This window comes from Heptranchias perlo, chromosome 5 (assembly GCF_035084215.1).
Source record: "Heptranchias perlo isolate sHepPer1 chromosome 5, sHepPer1.hap1, whole genome shotgun sequence".
NCBI classification, from domain to species: domain Eukaryota; kingdom Metazoa; phylum Chordata; class Chondrichthyes; order Hexanchiformes; family Hexanchidae; genus Heptranchias; species Heptranchias perlo.
In genome coordinates, this window is record NC_090329.1 from 60,659,037 (window position 1) to 60,680,027 (window position 20,991).

The 20,991-nt window shown below is 35.1% G+C and overlaps 1 protein-coding gene and 1 long non-coding RNA gene across 2 annotated transcripts in view; one reads left to right on the forward strand and one right to left on the reverse strand.

The window, feature by feature from the left end:
* xkr6a (XK, Kell blood group complex subunit-related family, member 6a) overlaps nt 1–5,044 on the forward strand; it is a 457,577-nt gene extending 452,533 nt beyond the window's left edge. The window contains exon 3 of the mRNA XM_067984463.1: nt 4,080–5,044. Within this exon, the coding sequence (XP_067840564.1) occupies nt 4,080–5,044 (965 nt within the window). The remainder of the gene's footprint in view (nt 1–4,079) is intronic.
* Nucleotides 1–20,991, reverse strand: part of LOC137321792 (uncharacterized) — a 41,637-nt gene that overhangs the window by 5,540 nt on the left and 15,106 nt on the right. The window contains exon 3 of the long non-coding RNA XR_010962903.1: nt 12,153–12,251. This is a non-coding gene — a long non-coding RNA (uncharacterized lncRNA). The remainder of the gene's footprint in view (nt 1–12,152; nt 12,252–20,991) is intronic.

The window sequence follows — 20,991 nt, forward strand, 5'->3', positions numbered from 1 at the left end:
CAGGCGGGTTCCAAAGACATCATTGGGGCCCAATATGCATATGTAAAAAAGGTCCCTGCCAGCTTTGGGCGGGATTGTTGCCACCTGATCAGTTGAGCAGGTTAAAATTGCAATTGGTCATCTCCAAGCAGTTCCAGGGTGGGTAATTAAACTGTGAGTGTCTCCTTAAATGAGTTTATTCTTAGGGCTGCAATATCATGATAATTGTTATTGGTTTCTCTGTGGGTGAGCAAGCCTCTGTTTAAAAAATGGGCTGTAGGTACAGTACGGTTCAAATTCATGATCAGCTGGTTAACAGGAAAGCATTTTAACTGTTGTATTGTCAGGTCACAATGAAGAAAATGAATTAATGTTAACTGTTTAGAGCTATCAATGGCATTGGAGGACTCAAGAGCTATAGGTATTAATATTGGATAACCACCGAAACTGGGCCCGGGGGTCGTGGTGCGTGATTAACCTGCGCACGGTCGTTGAGATGCAGGCAGCACGTAACATTCGTGCTTCCTGGTGATTTCAGTGATTGATGCGAGCTGCCAAGCCTACCTGCGCTGTTGAGTGGCTGCTCACCAGCAGGGGGCCCAGATATCGCGAGTGGCTCGCACTTCTTAAAGGCAGCCTGCACCTCTTAAAGGGAAGAAGCATTGTGGCCGCAGGAAGTGGTGGAAGTCAATTGGGAAGTGAACTGCAATATAGTGCAGCATGGTGATGATGGGACCTCTGGATTTTTTAATGAGCAACAACTTGGCTGCTCAATGTTTGCAGGACTCTGATATTTGCAAAGTTTAAGATACGGGTCCACACGGAGTCTGAACAAAGACGCGACATCGCAAACATAAAACACAGATGCAGGTCCCATCCCTATGTTTACAAACTACTAAATCCCACATCCTCCAATCTGCATGCCAGACCCCACCAATCTGCCGATCTGAGTTTGTACCGGGCCCACGAGAGAGCGTGCACCAAGGTTCTCTGATGATGCACTAGAGGCCTTGGTGCAAGAGGTGGACAGAAGGAGGGGCATCCTATATCCGCAGTGGGGGGCAAGAGGCCTCCAGACATATACTCCCAAGACAGTGGGCGATAGTAGGGGACAAAGTCAATGCCAAGTGCATAACACCAAGAACATAGGTGCAGTGCAGGAAGAAGTTCAATGCTTTGACACGAGTGGTCAAGGTGAGTGAGGTCAACTGTCAAGTGACATCTCCTACCAAATGGACCACTAGCCGCATCCACTGCTCCTCGCACAAAACCTCCATCACCTACATAGCAAAAAACTCTTTCAATCAGTACTCAACTCTTCCAATCAGATGCTTCCTCTCACCCTCACACATTACCACTGTTGCAAGCCACACACCCACAACTCACAGGTCACACACACTGGCAGCTATTCAACCATGACAGCCACATCACCCAAACATCTTGCAGGACACTCACCGACACACGTCCCGCTTTCTTGCAGGAGAAGGTGGCGCATAACTTAAGGGAACAAGAAGTGGCTGCATGGAACATGAACCTGCTGTCCTCTCACAGGATGACAGCATTCATGTCCCACCCCTGCCACTCTGCCAGTGCCCTTGCTGTTGCCTGTCAGCTAGCCAGCCCATTCCCTGTAGAGTGTTGAAACTTTATTATAGGAACATAGGAACAGGAGTAGGCCATTTAGCCCCTCGAGCCTGTTCCACCATTCAATGAGATCATGGTTGATCTGTGACCTAACTCCATATACCCGCCATAGCCCCATATCCCTTAATACCTTTGGTTAACAAAAATCTATCAATCTCAGATTTAAAATTAACAATTGAGCTAGCATCAACTGCCGTTTGCAGAATAGCGTTCCAAACACCTACCATCCTTTGCGTGTAGATGCGTTTCCTAACTTCACTCCTGCAAATCCTGGCTCTAATTTTTAGGCTATGTCCCTTAGTCCTAGTATTCAAATATGGGAGATCTCCAAAAACAGGTACAAATGCATCAGCAGTCAAAAACAATAATCCAGCAACTAACCTGAATATCCTGCATGATCCCTTTAAATAGTGCTGGTGCGGAGGTGGGGGGGGGGGGGGGTCTTCCATGCTGTTTAAGATCTGTTCAGCTGTGCGAGGTTAAGACAGTGCATTGGCTTGAGTGTGGAGTTCCAAAATCGCATCTGTCCATTTAAATCAGCATTGCACACTGATCTACCGCATATTCTCCCTACTTTAAATGGTGTCGGTGTTAGTTATCTGCACGTGCACGAACGCCTTTACCAATATGGTGTCCGGCATACGTCACGCTAGAAGTGTGCATACGCATTCAGGATGCCATTTTTGGAGTTTAGGAGGCTGCGTAGCGCCTATGAAAAGGCCGCTGCGTGGCCCAATTTAGCTCCCATAGTTTTGTAAATAATTGTTGGAGGGTTTATAATCTAATCCTAATCTATAGAAATTTATCAACTCATAACATTTTCTATATTATCATAAACTCGTTTGTACCATTTAAGATAGTTTGTAGTTTTAACTCCTGCCTTGCTCAAAATGATAGTAAAGCTGACACTTTGTTCTTTCAATTTATTTTTAATAATTAATTTAATATTTATCATTATTATTTTAAGAAGTATTATTCTGGATGAGATGTGATAAAGCATAGCTACTGTATGCTTACAGTTTTTAATAGGACTAGATATTATGACATTATTATTTTATTTTCTATTTTACCAAGTCAATTTGGCAAGAAGTTCACGTGAATTATAGAAATTAATGTATTGCAATGCAAACTGTACAGAGATAGAGTTTTATTTTACTGATGCTGGTTATACTCATCCTCTTCATAATTATTTTATAAATTCAATTAGATATAATTGTTGTGGGCAACAAATAATGAAAAAAGAAGTCTACTCAATGAAGTTCCTGGCAATTTCCATATTTAGTGGATGCAAGATGAAATCCATATTACAGAAGTTACCAAAATGCTGTTTCATGTTGATATTAATATGATAAATTGATACTGGAGTGAAGATGTTACGATATTCTAATTTAAACCAAGACTGTTATTTTTTCTGAGAACTAAATATATAAAGAATAATAGTTACCTGGATTGATTTAGAGTGCTTTAACCTAATCTTAGGGTTCAGATGATGTCATGAATTGTATGATCGAACCTCTCATAGTTTAACTATGTTGTCTGAATCCTACAGTTAAATGACAGTCTTGAAATCACTTTCTTATATTTTTTAGTATCTTAATAGTACAAGCTATTTCAAATTTGTATTTCATTTGGGGTCCATTTTTGTATCAACACATGTTACCAGCTGCCAGCATGCTTCATATCAATAATACATGTGATATTCATACTGCAGGATAAATGTTGTGACATAATAACTGCAAGTTTCTTGAAAATTAATCTGCAGTTCATTACCTGTAATTTCTATGACCAGTCTGAATTGCATGTTTTACAGCACTATTCAGAGGTTGTGTTCCACTTTCCTTAAGTCACAGTAACTGCTCTGGAACTATCAGACTTCCTCATGACTTCACAATGAAGATCCAATATTTAAAATTGAGTTAATTTTTTAAAAACCCAATAAAGTTAATCATTTTCTTTTTAAAAAGCATTTAATTATTTATTTTACAACATGTGATACAAGTAGTATGTGTAATGAAAAAAATAAAGTACCTTATAATTCTTTAATAAAGATCTCCTGTATAACTCATTTGCAACTGTCACTTGTGAGTTCAATCCCATCCTCTCCAGCAAAATGTAGCACAGATTTTCACCTTTCCATGAACTACTTTTGGTACACAAATCCAATGCTACTGGGTTTGTTAAGAAAGCTTCTAAGATGTTGAAAAAATAGAACAGATGAGATGGGTTTATATTACTATAATGAGGCAATTTTACTTGGGTAAAGAAAGTTGCATTTGCCAAAAGCACAGTGTATTGGCCAGTATTAGGCAATATCGTGGTTTTGATGTAAGTTTATATTTCTGGGTTTTTGTACAAATTTTCATTATGGTTCCACCCTTTATCATAAGGTTCACTTGAACCAAAGATAATTTAATACTGCAATTATTATTATAACTGTTTTTTTTCTGTCATGCCAGGTTTGTCCTCTATGGCCTCCCTGATGTCCCTTGCCTGGGTGCTGGCCTCATACCACAAATTGCTGCGGGACTCCAGGGATGACAAAAAAAGCATGAGCTACAGAGGTGCTCTAATCCACATCTTTTGGCGTTTGTTTACCATATCATCCAGGGTCATTTCGTTTGCATTGTTTGCTTCTATTTTTCAGTTATATTTTGGAATATTTGTAGTTGTGCACTGGTGTGCCATGGCATTCTGGATCATTCATGGAGGAACAGATTTCTGCATGTCCAAGTGGGAGGAAATTCTGTTCAATATGGTGATAGGGATCGTGTACATATTCTGCTGGTTTAATGTCAAAGAAGGCCGGACACGATATCGAATGTTTGCCTATTATACTGTAATCTTGACAGAAAATGCTGCCTTGACTTTTCTTTGGTATCTTTACAGAGATCCCACAACCACTGACTTTTATGCCATAACAGCACTGTGTACAGTTTTTGTTAGTTTTGTTGCTGGGGCAGCATTCATGTTTCTGTATTATGGTTTACTTCATCCCATGGGACCACGGACAAGGATCCTTGCCAGTTCTTGCTGTGCTGAACTGCTCTGGGGGATCCCTCTGCCTCCAGAGCTGGAGGCCATGGCAGCAACGCCAGCAGCACCTAGAGGATCCCAGACCACACCAACTAGAGTGGCAGGTGATCAGGAGGAGGAGGATGCAGCAGAGACCTGCCTGCCTGTATTCCAAGTGCGACCTACAGTGCCACTTACACCCTCTGGCCGACCCTACCTACCGGAGGGACCAATCATCAAGATTGACATGCCAAGGAAAAGATATCCTGCCTGGGATGCCCACTTTGTAGACAGAAGGCTGAGGAGAACTGTTAATATATTACAGTATGTAACTCCCACATCTGTAGGTGTTAGGTATAGAGATGGACCTCTTGTATATGAGCTGCTACAGTACGAATCTTCATTTTAAAGCTTCACCCATTGAAACTGACAAAGAAGTAATTATGTTTACGTCAGGCACTCAGACACTCTCATACAACTCCCAAAACACAAAACTCACAGATATGTTTTCCTTTTCCTGGTAGCTGTCTGTATATAAAGATATTCTATATGTTTTGTAAGTAACAAAAAAAGTGAAAAAAATCTTTTTATACAGCAAGATACAGTATTTATACTGTATATTTAATGGTGGAAGTCTTCATCAAGAATTTCCAACTGTTATTAAAAAAGTCACAGATACAGGTGCATACATACACATGTGCAGACACAGATACCACACACATAACACATATACATACACTCAGTTTATCTGTATGCAGAGCATTTAAGGACTGATGGTAAGTGGGACTGAAAAAGCAAATCATACAACATAATTTAACAAGAAAACTTAAAAGTGGTGCAATTTTAAATCCCTTTCAGGGTTTTTGTGAGCTTGTGGGGTTTTTTCAGTTCCACAGTCCCATCCTTGGCAAAAAAAATGTTTCTAAGTAAATACTGTATGTTTCTTTGTGTACGTGAGCTTTTTATTCAAGTAATAATAATCGGTTATTACCGTTCAAGGTGCAACCATATGTCAAGTACAGCGCATCAGATCCTTGACATATAGTTTTTCTTTTTTAACTGAAATATTGCTGTTTGTTTTTGTAATTTACAGAGTGCTTTTTTAATTTAAATAGTTGCAGAAAATTTATCAATTTTATAACTTGCAGCATGGGAAAAACTGGAGTTTTTCTTTACCTGAATATACCTGAATTTTAATTGGTTACAACAACATGAGCCACAGTGTTATATAGCAGGTTTTTATCCATGTTAAATCCATCAACCGTCTGCCATACAGGGACAGGCCAAAATACTCTGGCCAAAGCCATATGGTGAGATTCAATAAGCCAATTTACAGCCTACAACAGCCTAGCTTTCTTTTTAGCCCTTGTGTGCCTAATCAGGCCTTTGCATGAGGAACGTGCATGCAAACTTCTGGAAAAGGGTTACTCTTATGACTTCCTTGTGCAGCTCAGGTGTATTCTGGTGCAGAGATTCCCAGATAGCTTTGACTTAGGAGACTTAAAGGCTTCCTTGAATAATGTGGATAGAGATTTTACTGCTATGAAGCAATGTCTAATATGACAATTGTCACAATGCTATTCACTGTGCAGGGAAGATACAGCTTAGATATTTGGCTATATACAGCTCTGTTTTTAGTCCGTTTAGTATGACTCAATGGACATAATAGCTTTGTCGCATATGTCAAAATAATCTAACTTAATTAAATTATCATACCTCGCAAGATACTTCCTTTCACGCTTAAAAAGTGTGAACTTTTAGCAAAAGCACATTCACATTGTCAGCCACCACGTATCCCAAGCAATTTGACATGATAGAACTTCTCCAAGCTTGTTTAAAACATTTCCAATTTGTTTTCCACCAAAACAGTCCCTCTCCCTTCATCATACACTTCAAATAACCAATATGTTGAGCAAGGGTTTAATTATCCACGCAAACTTTTTTTCAATCTGTTTCAGTAAAGGACATCTCCCTGTGCAGTAATGTAGTTCATCCACCATGTTTGGTTTATCAAACAGAAGATGTTTTATAGTTCTAAACAACCTATTGTAATGTTAGTAGTTTGTAACATTTTCACCTGCCATCCATCAAAATCCAATGGTTTCTTTTTTTATGAGCCAGGCAGTGATCAAGTACTGAGCAGAACTATTTGGGCTATGTCATAGATTGTTCATAGTAGAAAACTTTTCATTAAATGTGTGGCATTAGGTAAAAGTGAGGAGTATTTAGTGCATCCCACTGCACTACATAATAGGCAGCTTCAAACACCCATTCTGTGCTACTTAACAAGCCCAATCATTGAATCACTGATTCCACAAAGAAAATGATTACATACTTATATAACAGGTGCTGTGAGGCAGTTGTATTTATGCATATTCCCAGTGGGAAAATATACCATATTTATGAAAATACATATACTACATGCTGCCCAATCAGTAGGATAACACATGGATGTTTTCCATATTTATGTTTTGAATATGTTTTGTTTGTAAACCACAATTTTATTTATTATTTCTGTCCATCAGTGACATAAACCTCTTCTAATTAATAAAACTGATTAGAACCATAGAATATTGTAGCACAGTAACATGCTATTCAGCCCATCAAGCCGATAAGTACATTTAAATGTTTGATAATGCTTTTGCTGTGTTTGCTTAAAATTAATTCTCAAGAATATTTCCACTTCCATTTTACATTACTGCCTTAGTAGTTTTTAATTCCAATTGTGTAATTTCCCATTCAAAGGTATTTAGCATTTAAAATTTATTTTACCCCGAGTTATTCCAACTTCATAATATACCTGTGCAAAACTATATAACGTGGCAACTGAAATATAGGTGACTATAAAATAACTCCATTCTATCTTGCAAGATCCTTAAGTTATATTGTGTCTAATTGTAGGTCATCATCAATTATAGCATTACACATTTCAGTATGATGAATAAATAGCCAATGACATTTAATAAGAAAGTAATGTAATTCAAAGCATGATTGAAAAATTACCTTAACCACAATCTCACCAAAAGTCATATCTAGCTATTATTTCTATTCCTGAAAGATTTTCTTTTCCCATATGGATACCAAATATTTTTTGAGCTGCTGGGATGGTACGACCACTTGTTTCCAGCCATCTGTTGCGGACTGATAAAAGATTACAGCACTGAAGGCGGCAATTGGCCCACTGGGCCTTTGTTGGTGCGAGCTCTTCAACTGAAGCTATCAACATTAATCCCATTTCTCGGTCGTTCCCTGCATCCCTTTAAGTTCTTCTGTTTCAAATATTTTCCCAATTCCCTTTAAATTATGTTATAGTCTCTGCCAGTTGTAGTATATCATTCCAGGTTCTTATAACCACCTGTGTGGAAAAAATTTTCTTCTAACTTCACCCTTCTATCTTCTAGTGATAATCCTCAGTATGACCTCTTGTTACTGATTTATCAACCAGTGGACACCATCTTTCGCTATTTAACCACGCAAAACCTTTCATAATTTTGAGAACCTTCATTAGATCAACCCTTAGTGTTCCCTGTTTTTTGAGCCTTTCTTCATAACTATAACATCTCACTCCTAGCATTATTCTATTTACCTTTGCTTGATTTTTCCATAGTTCTAATATCCTCCCTATAATGTGATGCCCAGAACTTTAACTGTGCCCTAGCAAATGTATTCAACAAGTTCAACATCACTTCCTTCCTTTTATATTCAATGTTGTTATGTATAAAAGCCAGATCCCATTTACCTTTTAATGGTCTTTTTCATCTGCATTCTGAACTCATAGATACCTCTGTTCTTCCACTCTAAGAATCTTACTGTTTAGGGTGTAATTCCTTTTACTGTTCTTTCTCCAAAAATGTAGTATTTCACATTTTCCTGTTTTGACATACAGCTACCACCGATCTGCCCACTCTGCAAATCTGTCTATATCCCCCTGCAAATTCCTCAGTTTGCCATGCCCCCTAATTTGATATGAGCAAACTTCAGTATCATTCCTCTTGTGCCTACATCCAAATTATTTATATAAATGGAAAACTAACATAAGTCCCAGCATAGATCCCTGGGCGCATGACTTCTGATATCCTGCCAAACTGAAAAACATTCATTTACCCCCTACTCTTTGCTTTCTGACCCTTAGATATTTTCCTACATGCAGCTGCTACGTGACTCAATATGACTGATCTTTGCATTCATAATTGTGTCATTTGACCTTTGCCAGAAAGATCCCCAAATATATTATATTGAACTATAATGCTCATTCCAAGCCAATGTGACGACTGATAAGAGAGAAACTCACGTCAGAGCTGTTTGCAGTGAATACAGTTAGAAATACAATTTTGATTCACTATTTTGAATGTTGCTTTAAGTTCAAGCATTTTTCTGTATATCTTATGAAAAAAATGCAAGGATTCAGTAAAACACTTAGAGTACTTTAATTGTAAAATCTTATATATAGAAAGGAACATATTTTTCACACTGCAGGAGTTCAGGAGATATTGACCACAGCTACCATCCTTTTACAAGTACATGAAGTGGGCCAGATTAAGTCAATAAACCTGCTGTATTTGTTTTTAAAGAGATTACATTGTTCCAGCCAAAAATAGGTGCCATTATGCCAAAACAATGAGGATCAACAAACTGTTATGTCTCGAATAAACTGTATCTTCTCTTCTGGTAAGAAATGTGCATTGTGTATGACACAGCTTGTTGCAATTTTTTTAAGTTCCTGTATGTCATTGTATAAATGTTGTGAAATATCTGTCCACATTATTGAGGAATATTTTTTAATTCAGACTGTGGTGCACTGTTGTTTGCTGGGGAGTCTAATGAATTCAAGCAAGATGAAGCTTATCACTAACAAAAAAAAAAATTCTGCCTAGCACAATAGTCATGATTCGTTATTCTAGAATATTTAGTACGATATCTTTACGCAACTTTAGTAAGTTAACCCTTTGTGTACTGAGAAAATAGATCCACTTCCTGTTAGAATCTATCAACCGCCTGCCATGAAGAACCTTGGTATCATTAAATGTCAAATGACAGTCAAAAATCATATGTAATGTTACTATATTGAAAGTAATCTGTAATTTAGCTGAAAGTGCACAATGAAAAGACCTTTTCAGCACTCAAAGGGTTACAATAATTTAATTTAATTATATAATGCCAACGTCTATATCGCCTAGTGTGATTGGCTGACAGGTGTGTATTAGCAAACAGAAAAGCATACCTTCCCTGAAACAGCAAATTGCAAGGGTGCTAAATTTCCAAACACACTAAATTGATGTACTTTTTTAATGACAGAAATAGTATGATTTATTTTTATAAACTGACGTTTAATGCTCTGAGGCATTATATAATAGTGGTAATGAACAATATGGTATGCATTATTGGTTGGTAAATTGCACTTTAAGATAACCTAACTCTGGCACGCATTACCATCTGATAATCACCACATTTCTGTTCCTTATCACTGAAGCAAATTAGTATTTTGTGTCATCGTATTTCATCATATGTAATATCATTATATCTTTATACACACAAGAAAATGTGCTGCAGCATTTGCATGATGTAAAAGACGCAAGCAATTGTAATTTTGCAGCACTCGAAGGACCTAGTTAGTAAATCATGAATCATCCAAAGGGCTTTCAAGGTTAGCCAGTAATCTAGTTCAACTATCCTAATAGTATTAATCATAAAATATTAATAAATATATTTGCTATTTTAATTGAATTTAAAGCAGCAATAGTTTAGGTTGTATTTCTAGGAAACTAATGTACGAGAGATGATTTCTTAAATTAGTAGAAGGCAATAGATCAGGTTTTATGCTTTTTCAGTGACATTTAGTTGGAAATCTCTTTAACAGCAGTGGGCCAAAGCCAAACACTTCAGACTGGTGCTAGCAACTTGCAAATTTGCTGGTTGCATTTTACAATCTGCCACAGTGACTTGTCATCAGACAGACCAACATGTTAAGCTGTCAATGTGAAAATCTGAATATGAAAGCTACAAAAGGCCCAGTTATTTTGTTTCCTAGAAATAGGATATTGATTGATTACTACTAGTTAACAGAAAGTGCATTTGACACTTTTCATTCATATGTCATCTATTGTTTAGTTTATTCCTTTCATTTTCAAAAAAAAAGCAAATGATTAGTTACGCACTTTAGTAGCAGAAATACCATTCATTAACACTGACCTTACTTTAAAGGCAGGGCAATGTACTTACCATATAAATTTGTAAATGTATGCACTTACCTTTGTGGGTATACTGTTCAACAAAAACTTGATGCATCTCAAGTATTGACATACATTGTAGGTAACTTACTTTCTAGTTGGCTGGTCCTCTTTCAGCCATATTTGGATCAGTATATTTTAGTACAAAAATAATAAATAGTAACATTCAAAATTAACAACAAAGGAAGGAACCTTATAACTTTGCATCATCCTCTGCTTAATTATGGGCTAATAAGGTATGATGTTATATTCCCTAGCTATATTATTACACCAAAACAGTTTTAAACTATGAGTGATGTGCACGGATGCATTTTATCTTAGTAGTGTTAAAATAACACCAGAAACTAAAAGTCCAATTTCAGGCTCCACTATTAGCTAAAGCTTCAGTGAAAAGCTTTATCTTATTATAATTAACTAGTGCAATATACATTTTTTAAAAAAACACGTTCAGCTAGTAACCAGCCAGTAGGTAATATAAATTAAAATCCCCTCTACCCTCTTTCCCATTTTTGTCTCTTATGATCTACAGCGATAAGAGCTCTCCCCACTTGAGAGTATTTCATAAAGCTGTAGCTGAGATCCAGATCTCATCATTTTGAAGAAAACGCAGACAAAAAACTGAGTCCTACCACTCCATATTTCCTTGTGCTGATTGACCATGGAATGTTGCAGTCTTTTACAGTGACGCCTGTGTTAATGAAGATAAACTATTCATTCTGCTGATCATGAAAGCCCTATGTTCTTAAATCATCTTAGCTTAGGATGTGATTTTAAATAAACAAAGGAAAAACACTTTGCTTCTCAACCTTGTGGTGCCTTTTCTCTAGGTGCTTATGGTACTCCTATCAAGGCAGCCACTTACAGCAAACAACAATGCCAGTACCTTTTCATATTATGTGCCAGTGCAGTAAAAAAATAAAAGAATCACTGTATATATATATATTATATGTGAGGTTCTAGTGCAGCTGCATGGAGAATTTCTTATTCTCCTGCAGGAACAAAAAAATGTTTAAAAAATAAGGTTCTCAACAGGAAATAGCTACTGTGTTAATGGGAGCAACATCAATAATCAAAGGTGCTAACATCGAACCTCAAATTTTATAGTATGGTTTTTAGAAAACAAAAAATAAACCGAATACTTCCTGTGAAGCCTTACTGTAGATTGATATAGCTGTTTATCCAAAAACAACACAAAGAAACTGTAAATAATGTACGGAAGAAAAACTTTGCTATTTCCTATAATGTAATGTATATGTTCAGATGTATGTTTGGTTAGTGAACTACTCTTACCTCAAGACAGTTGAGAAATCTGTAGTTATTTTTTTCCTATTTCAAGTTGCAGCAATCCATGTGAAGCTGAACTTTGCCCAGGTGCTTTTTCCCTTCTTTCTGAGGAAGAGATGGGTCTGTGAGTTAAATTCATAGGCTTAAAAGTGATGACAAATTTATTTAAAAAAAATTGTGCATGAAGTAATTAAGAAAGGATGTTTATATGGCTGTAAATGTCAGGAGTTTGTGAGCATGTGTGTACTGTTCATACATTTCCTGTGTGAGATATACAGTTAAAAAAAAGTCAAATGAAAAAATAAACAAAAATGATTTTCAAAGGATATTTTATCTGACAGTGCTCTTTTCACCTTGATACGAAGCCCCAGCTCCCAACTATGCAATCTTCCAGTCTCTCCAACTTCCAAATTCTAAGTAATTTTTTCCCATATTCAAACAGTTTTTCTTACAATTATCTCGTATCAACAAGGTGAAAATGCTACAGTGACTTTTTCTTGAAGTATATATATTTAGTTCATGGTGACTTAATGTGATCTTGAATAATGAAATGGCACCTTCTAACTGTGCCAGATTTCTTTTCCAATTCAATATAGTTTCAGTTTTACTTTATTGTAGTTGTATCTACCTCATTATAATTTATCTGATTTCCTGTGGTTTTAGTATTTATTTTCTATTTGAAATTTAAAAGTTCATTGGTAGATAGTAAGTAAATAAAACTATTTTTGCTTTTGCAATAAATCACAAAGTTATATAATATTCACTGATCACAGTCTTGACTGGCCCCTGCAACAATTACAATCAGTTATATGAATATTACAGCTCTGTATAGAAATTATGACCTGAGCTAATAGTATTAGAAATACACAAGAAGTTATGTTCCTGCTTTAAATAACTGCAATTTTGCATCAGTTTTCTAGTGTGTATTAGGGAAAGACCAATGACGCCAAGTAACTGCACCAGTGATTCACATTCTAATGGGCTGTCTGGTGTAGACAGCTCCAATCGCCTAGATACCAATTATAAAAAACAACTCCTGTAACGTATACCACATTTCCTTCTGTGGCGTCCTTTACATTATATATGCTGATACCGTTTTGCCTACATTATTTTTCTTAAAGCACACTGTCCAGTATGCTCTATGAGAAATTACATTACTAACAGTACATTATGGTGTTAAATCATTTTGGAATGTCTTTTTGGAGTCTCATATTTCATGTCCCGAAACTCAACAATCCAATCAGTATATACAATATATAATAACTATAAATAGCATATAGAGTAACATAAAAAAAGTTAAGCAATGTTAAGTGCTTTTTCACAGAGAGCTTGTATTGGGACGTGGTTATCAATAAATTGAGTAAGTGGTCTCTGTAACTATTGACAAATGAAGTTTTTTGTCAGTTCTTCTTGTGTATTACATTAACTGTCTGCAGAAGGTAGAATTGTGAATCAGGTAGTAGATTGTAGTTGTAACCTGGAATCGATGATAAAAGATATCAGAAAAAGTTGTGAATACTTGAAAATAAGCTTCCAAATATTTCATTTGATTGAGGCCATGTCACTCCTTTGTGCACTATCTACAGAAATATATTATTAATTTGAAAACTTCATTTTCTGTCCACCTGAAGTGTTTGATGCAAAAATGTTCCAAAACGACAAGGAACATTGCCTGTAAAATGCAGTCTGTGCTGCCATTGTTTTCCATTACTATCTTTACAAATGGTACTTGACAAATTAACATTATGCAAAGCACTAATAAAATAAAAAGATTTAATCAATTTTTAACTATTAATGTTTTGTCTGGTCGAGACCACACATATTCGTTCATCTGAACTGCTAAGATTCAATCTTTTTCAGGTATAAATGCACATGATCAACAACATGTGTGACACCTTTACAGTTAGGCTGGCCTTCCATTTCAGCAGACTTCTATGGTGCACAAAATAAGTTCTATATGCCTTTCCTTGAAACACAATTGCATTTAACGAGTCATTTATTTATATGATTTAAATAACAGGGTTAGAAGACAGTCACATTATAACTAACAACACAAACTTTATTTTGCTACAATCCAATCATGATGTGTGTGTAATTTATCATATTTCCCATACTGAAAAATAACTTAGACAGCTGTGTCTTTCCCTTGTGAAATTAAGATTAAAATACAAGTACAGTGGAACCTATTTATAATGAACTCAAACGTAGTTAGACTGATTATACTGAAAAAGTCTCAATGTCCCAATTCACTTAGAACATAACAATGGATAAATACTTGAATTAGATTTTGATTACAACCTATTCGTAATGATAATTCAAGCTCTTATTTTTTGCATTGTTTCTCTGATAATGAGCAACAGAATACCCAATTCAGGATCTGGAAATCAGTGTCTCGAGTGATAAAATGCTTAATTTCTCTTCATATTCACGGAATCTCTTAATTATGCAGAAAATGTCGATTCCAGCTCAGCTGCAGGAAATAGTAAATCTTTGTACTGGAATCTTGTTTTTTGTAATGTATGCAGTTTGTTTTTAGGTCAGGCTTATAACAGAAAAGCAGAATCTTATAACTTCTTTCAATGATCTTTAAATCAGTCTTAAAATTAATCTGAGGAATTTAGAAAATTCACATTGAGTTCTTTAATATTAATTTCCTTGTGCAGCAATAATTTTATCTTTTAATTATTAACAATCTACTCATAGTTACTAGCTTCTCACCTTGCAAAACTAAGGCTTTGCAAAAAGTAAATAATATTTTTAAATTGGTTTTCTATTACAATCACTAAGTAGCTCACATTTACTGTAAAGGAACAATTTAACTTCACTAATGTGCATGTTATATTTTAAATTTACGGTTTTGAAGCTGCATGTACTTCACTCTTATTAAAATAACATATATCATAGACTATAATTTATCATGCTCACAAACTAATGCAAATCTGTGTTGAATTGGTTCACAACCTGAGCTCTATGATGTGACCATACTTTGCTCAGTCTTCTTTCCCAAGATTACAGGATAAATATGACCCATTTCACCTCTTCAATTATTAAATCAGTTTCAATTACTGATGAATTATGGAGTTAGAGCAAACTTTCATCTGATCTCGGCTGGCTTTGAATCCCTGTTCTGCTGCAACCATTTAAGAGCATATCATACCATTAAGTCAAATAACCCTTTTCTGCATGTGTTGTATTATGGCATTCCCATGTCCAATTCTCTTTCTACTATTTGTTCTGTGAATGTGAATATTGAAGTCTACCATACCTTGAGGGAACAAATGATAATCACACTGAAATTTATTTTTTTTCTCACCCAGCATCGACACTATGGTTCTGTTATTTCTTCAACCAATGTTACAGCACATGTCCATTCTAGCTCACTTCTTAAGGTCAGTGTGGCAATAGCATAAGACTGCTGGCATAACAGAATTTCATATCAGTTACTAACCTAGTGTAATTGCCTTGTAATTGCTTATTAGTGTAATTGTTTTGCAGGTCACTTACTGGTCAACAAGTTACGCAAAAAAAATCTTTAAAAATCAAAATAAAGATGCCTAGAAGATTAAGCAGTTAAACTGAGATTAAGAACCCTACTTCTTCTTGCTCTTCTTATATCTAGGCTAACCTTAGGAAGATAGGGGAATCCAATCTATTGATATCTCTAGCTACCTGAGGAAAGCTGAGGCTGAGTTGCGATTCAAACTCTTGTCTAGTTAAGCATTCAAATGCTGTAGCTACTATACTGCTCCGGTTTTGGATATGGTTAAAATAAAACTTACAAGAATCAACATATTCTGCTTGTGGTCCAAAGTAATGTACTTGCAGGGGCTCCATATCAAAATTAAATAATTCCACAGACTAATTGCCTGTTAGCTAAAAGTGTTGGCTCTGCAAACAGTTTATATGACTTCAGTCCCAGTGTTACTTGTTCCTTGAATCCAGCAGTTGTGATGCTCTAAGATATTTTTTAATTTGGTGAACTGGTAGAGGCTATATTGCTATACACACCTTATACCATTTAATTACTATCTGAAATTATGAAGCAAAGTTATGTTACAGAAAAAATCTGATGGGTAAAGCTATTTATACTCTTTTATAATTAATTAAAAATTCTTTGTCTATAGGTCATTAACGAATGGATTTTCATAAGAAAGCTTTGAATCACTTTTACGTAACACTGATATTCCTGACTTTTTACAATGTTAGTTTGATGTTTTAAAATCCAACTTTGCTATATAATTTTTTAATATATGGAAATGAGTTAACTTTATGTTATCTTCACAGATGTGGTCAGTACCTCTTAGGGTAACTCTCCTATACAATAGTAATTCATAGAAATACATAAAGATACAACACCGAAACAAGCCTATTGGCCCAACCAGATCGTGTTGGCATTTATCTTCCACGTGAGGATATAGTTCTAATTACATTCACCCATGCAGTTCGCATAATCCTGAAACCCCTTTTCCTTCATCCACCTATCCAATCTGGTCCAATTCACTTGAGAACTTTCAACTGCTTTTACTGCACATTTTATGAATGTGTAACCAGGTGGATTTTTTTCAGGGGACAGTTTCTCATGAATCCATTGTGCTCCCTATTTGATATAGAAATGTTTGCCCTATTTTTACTGCCTTCCAGTGTGAGTAGTTCTGAAATAATTATAGTTTTAATCTAGATCTAACCAAAACAGATTCTATAAACCACCAGTAATCAGATTGGCAGAATGAGTTCTGAAATCTGCATTGCTTTTACTGTCAGCTGCAAGTATCACATGAGCATCATCACAGGAGACCAACTGATATGCTGTAAAGAACATCCTTTCTGTCATGGCAGCAGTCTGTGCTATATGTTTTAATATAAAATCACGATGAACTGTACAATCACCTGCAAAACTTGCTAAGTATGTGAAAAATGGACACATGCAAAACAATAAATTACCTTATACTTCATTTAGAAATGCAAATGACTGTTATGTCACATGCACACATAAACACACACACACACACACACACACACCTTGCAAAGCATATGGTATGTCTTATACCTGGTGCAGGTTACACAATTCCTCATTAGTAAGTATGATCAATGGGATTTACTCAGGTACAACTAATTATGAAGCAAATACAGTACTTGTATTTTAATATGTGAGAAAAGACTCTTGATACAAATCCTCAGAGCCATCCCTGAATAGATATTTTCCTCTGTTTAAAGTGCTATTTTAATAAGGGCTAGAAATTCAGAACTTGTACATTACAACCTTAAATTATTGCCGTTTTATTTATGTTAACCACCCTATATACTGTAGGCAACTCTTCAAAAAATACCAACTACAAACCTCCTGATACAAATTATGGAATGGAATGGTCCAATTTTGTGAGACTACTGTAGTAATAAAACAGTCCAGCGTAGACTTAATTTATAATATCGAGGTATAAGCATAATAACAACTGCCAAAGGGATACTGCAGTATTTGCCTTCATTTCTGATCTCAAACAAGACAGAATTTATGGTGCTCCATCATAGCTATTTTGCCTATTGATTTATATCTTGAATATTTGCAGTGCAAACAATGTTTAGCTGCAAAGAAGTTTATTTTATATTCTTTATGAATCATCTAAAGTTAGAGTGGAATTTAGGGCTAAACATAATCATTGCAATTTTTAAAAAAATTCTTCATAATGTATCCAAAGCACATTTCTCAGTGAAGATAACTACATTCAAATGCTATCAGAAAAAGTCATACTGGTGCTTGCTAGCAGTTCCACATGCCAATTTGTAGCTCCGATTGTCTGGTCATTTCAGGCTACTAGCTTCTCTGAGAAGTAACAACCAGAAATTCATGCAAAAAATATAAAGAAAATAAAATCGGTTTCAAAAACTATTTAGCTGACTTACTTAGAAGCTTATGATCTGTATTGATCCCTAATAGTACAACAGTGATGGTAAACTAGGTACTGGTGTAAGTCTCTATTACTAGCCTGTTGCTATCATACATCAAATGACAATAGTACACAGCCGAGTTGTTCCCTCTCAGTCAAGCAGAAGCTGTGTTTATTTTATGCACAGAAAACAACAGAGGGCTTGTTTGCAAAAGGAAGCCAAACATTACACTACAAAATTACTTCTGACACTTTAATTATGTGATGGTAGCAGTATCTAAAGTGTAGATGATGCTGTTATCATCTCAATTTTCTATTTACAGTTTACTAATTATTTTGGTATGAAAGTCATAGCCCCAAATAGAAAACAATCCAATTGTTTTGACGTAACTGTCATTACAGTGTACATTATCTATTTTCACTTCAACGTACAAATGTCCGTTAAATTGATAATTTAACATTATGATTAAAAGAAGATTCTTAATCAATTATATAAAAGTTATAGAGCACAATGGAGTGATGCAACACCTTAATCAATTGGGATGTTTGTTGATTAATTTGTGATTTTTGTATCTTCTTTCTTTGTATTTAGGAGTTACTAATTAATTAAGAAAGCTGTTTGTAAAAAGTGATTGTAATGTATAATTTTGTAAATGTAAAACAATATATTTGTTCTTTTAACCTTTACTGTGCTGAATTTCTCAATAATTGGTGCATAAGTCAGAGATACTCAATATATAACATTAGCAACTGCAGATGAATTATATGTGAAACTTTTATTCATTCTAATAAGATGGTATCTGCATAGTAATGGTTAAAATGTAAGGCCTGTCTCTTGACTGTAATGTTATTGTTCAATTATCTTTAAAGAAAATATTTATATTGTTTAAAATCATTGGACCCCAATTTCTACTGCTTTGGAAGCAGTGCGAACAGACCTGTTTAAACAATTTAAAAATAAGTTCTAATAGGATTTTTAGATTCACAAGAACCACGTGCATTGTTTCAAGTACTGTCAGTCTGGGCAACTCCTCAAATGTAAAGACAATATTTACAAAACAGTGACAAAATTGAATTATGGGTATTAGTATTGATTGTGATGGGCATAGCTAATCCTATTGAAATGGGTTACCAATGTAAGGGAATCAGCTACCTATATTTGGCATCTTTGTGTCATTTTTCTACTAGATTGCAACAGTGACCCCATACTTTTATCCATTTGATTATTTCTCTTAGAAGTTCATCTGGAACTGGCATGCCCAATCTTTAACAAAAATTAATATTTTTGAACAAATGTTTCAGTCCAGTTATACAATTTGACATGATGCTCTTCAAAATCCTACCAACTGTTAACTTGAGTTGTGGATTAGTTGCTCAAGGCTAGTTTGGAGATAACTTCACCTCATCGTCAAACAGTAACATCATAGATTAATCAATAGTTCTGATGCAATTTGGATTTATAACGTTTTCATGATGACAACCGAAAAAAACACATTTGTCTGTATCAGTCTCATCCAACACAAAATGTGGTTGTCAGTTCATGTAGGTCAACGAAACTAATACCAGGCTCAACATTTGTAGAGCCCAAATTTAAGACTTTAAAGATGAAATATGAAGAAGAAATTATTTTAGAAAATAACCTAGCATTTATTAACAGTGGTGCTGTATAAGCTGTTTTCACCAAAGTTTGTGGTACAGGAAAAAAAAATTCAGATAGATGTCCAAATAGTCAAAATTACTATTAGTCTTTCATCACCATGCGCATATGAATTGCCCAGGGGGATGTCAGGATACAATGCATCATGGGTGAACAGGATCCATGGTTAATAATTTGCCCACAAAAGTTGGAAATGTTAATAGGAATCAGACAGCATGATGTTAATGCTTCTATATTTTGACAATATGCCTTATATGTGCTGTGTCATTGCCTAGTCCTTTATTAGCTTTTTAAAGGCCACTAAGCAATGTGGATGTATATTAAGTTTTGAGCCAGTTGATCCTTATTGTACTGTATTTTGTATTATTTAATGTAAACTTAATTTGGTAGCAAAAACGTTTCCTATTCTTTGAGAAGGAACTGTTTTCTATAATATATGTAATGTTGTGTTGTCCAGATTCTATATACAAAAAACAAAAAATATATGTATATGATGTATCTGATATTTGACAGCTATTAGCTGTTACTTTAACCAGTATAATTATGAAAAATTGCATAATGTCAGTGTTTAAAAGTTTAAAACTAGTTAAGATGTTTGTGTAATCTTGCATGGTCAGATGTAATTAGTGAAATGTTGAGAAATGTTGTTGAGGTCTTCAGTGCACAGGATGGTTTCATTTTGACTATAATGGTGATTGGTTGTTGACCAGAAAATAACTCTTTTATCCTTTTATTGCATCTTGTCTCCAACTAGGGTTTTTCTTAAGTTCATCTACTGTACTTTAATACTGTTCCTTAAAACCAGGTTGTGGAAATTAAAGCGGTCTTTGGCAAATTATTGTCCAAGAACCACAGTATTTTTTTTTCTGTTGTGTTCAATAGCAACTTTTTCAGTGAGGTGTAGTCAACTGAGTTAAACCAAATTCTAAAAAGGTCTTTTATTTCATTGAGATATAAGGGTACCACATTTGATAAAGCAAATCTGTGCTACTTAAATAATTTAATTCTCTCCTCTACAAAATGGTGAAAGGACACATGCAGATAATGGACAAAAAAGTCATTATTTTCCCCGCAGAACAAATTGACCAAAAGCTTTAGTAGCAAACAGGCACCAAAGATTACAAATATCATACATAGCTTTTGTATTATTTAATTGTAATTCTAGTCAAATTTGCATGGAATCCTTTTGGATTATTGTAGTTGTTTAACAGACATTACAGATGGCTGCTAATCCGTACTGAGTCTTAATTTATAGGAAAAATTATCAACAGAAAGAATTGCATTTGAAAATAGCTCTCTTTAAAAA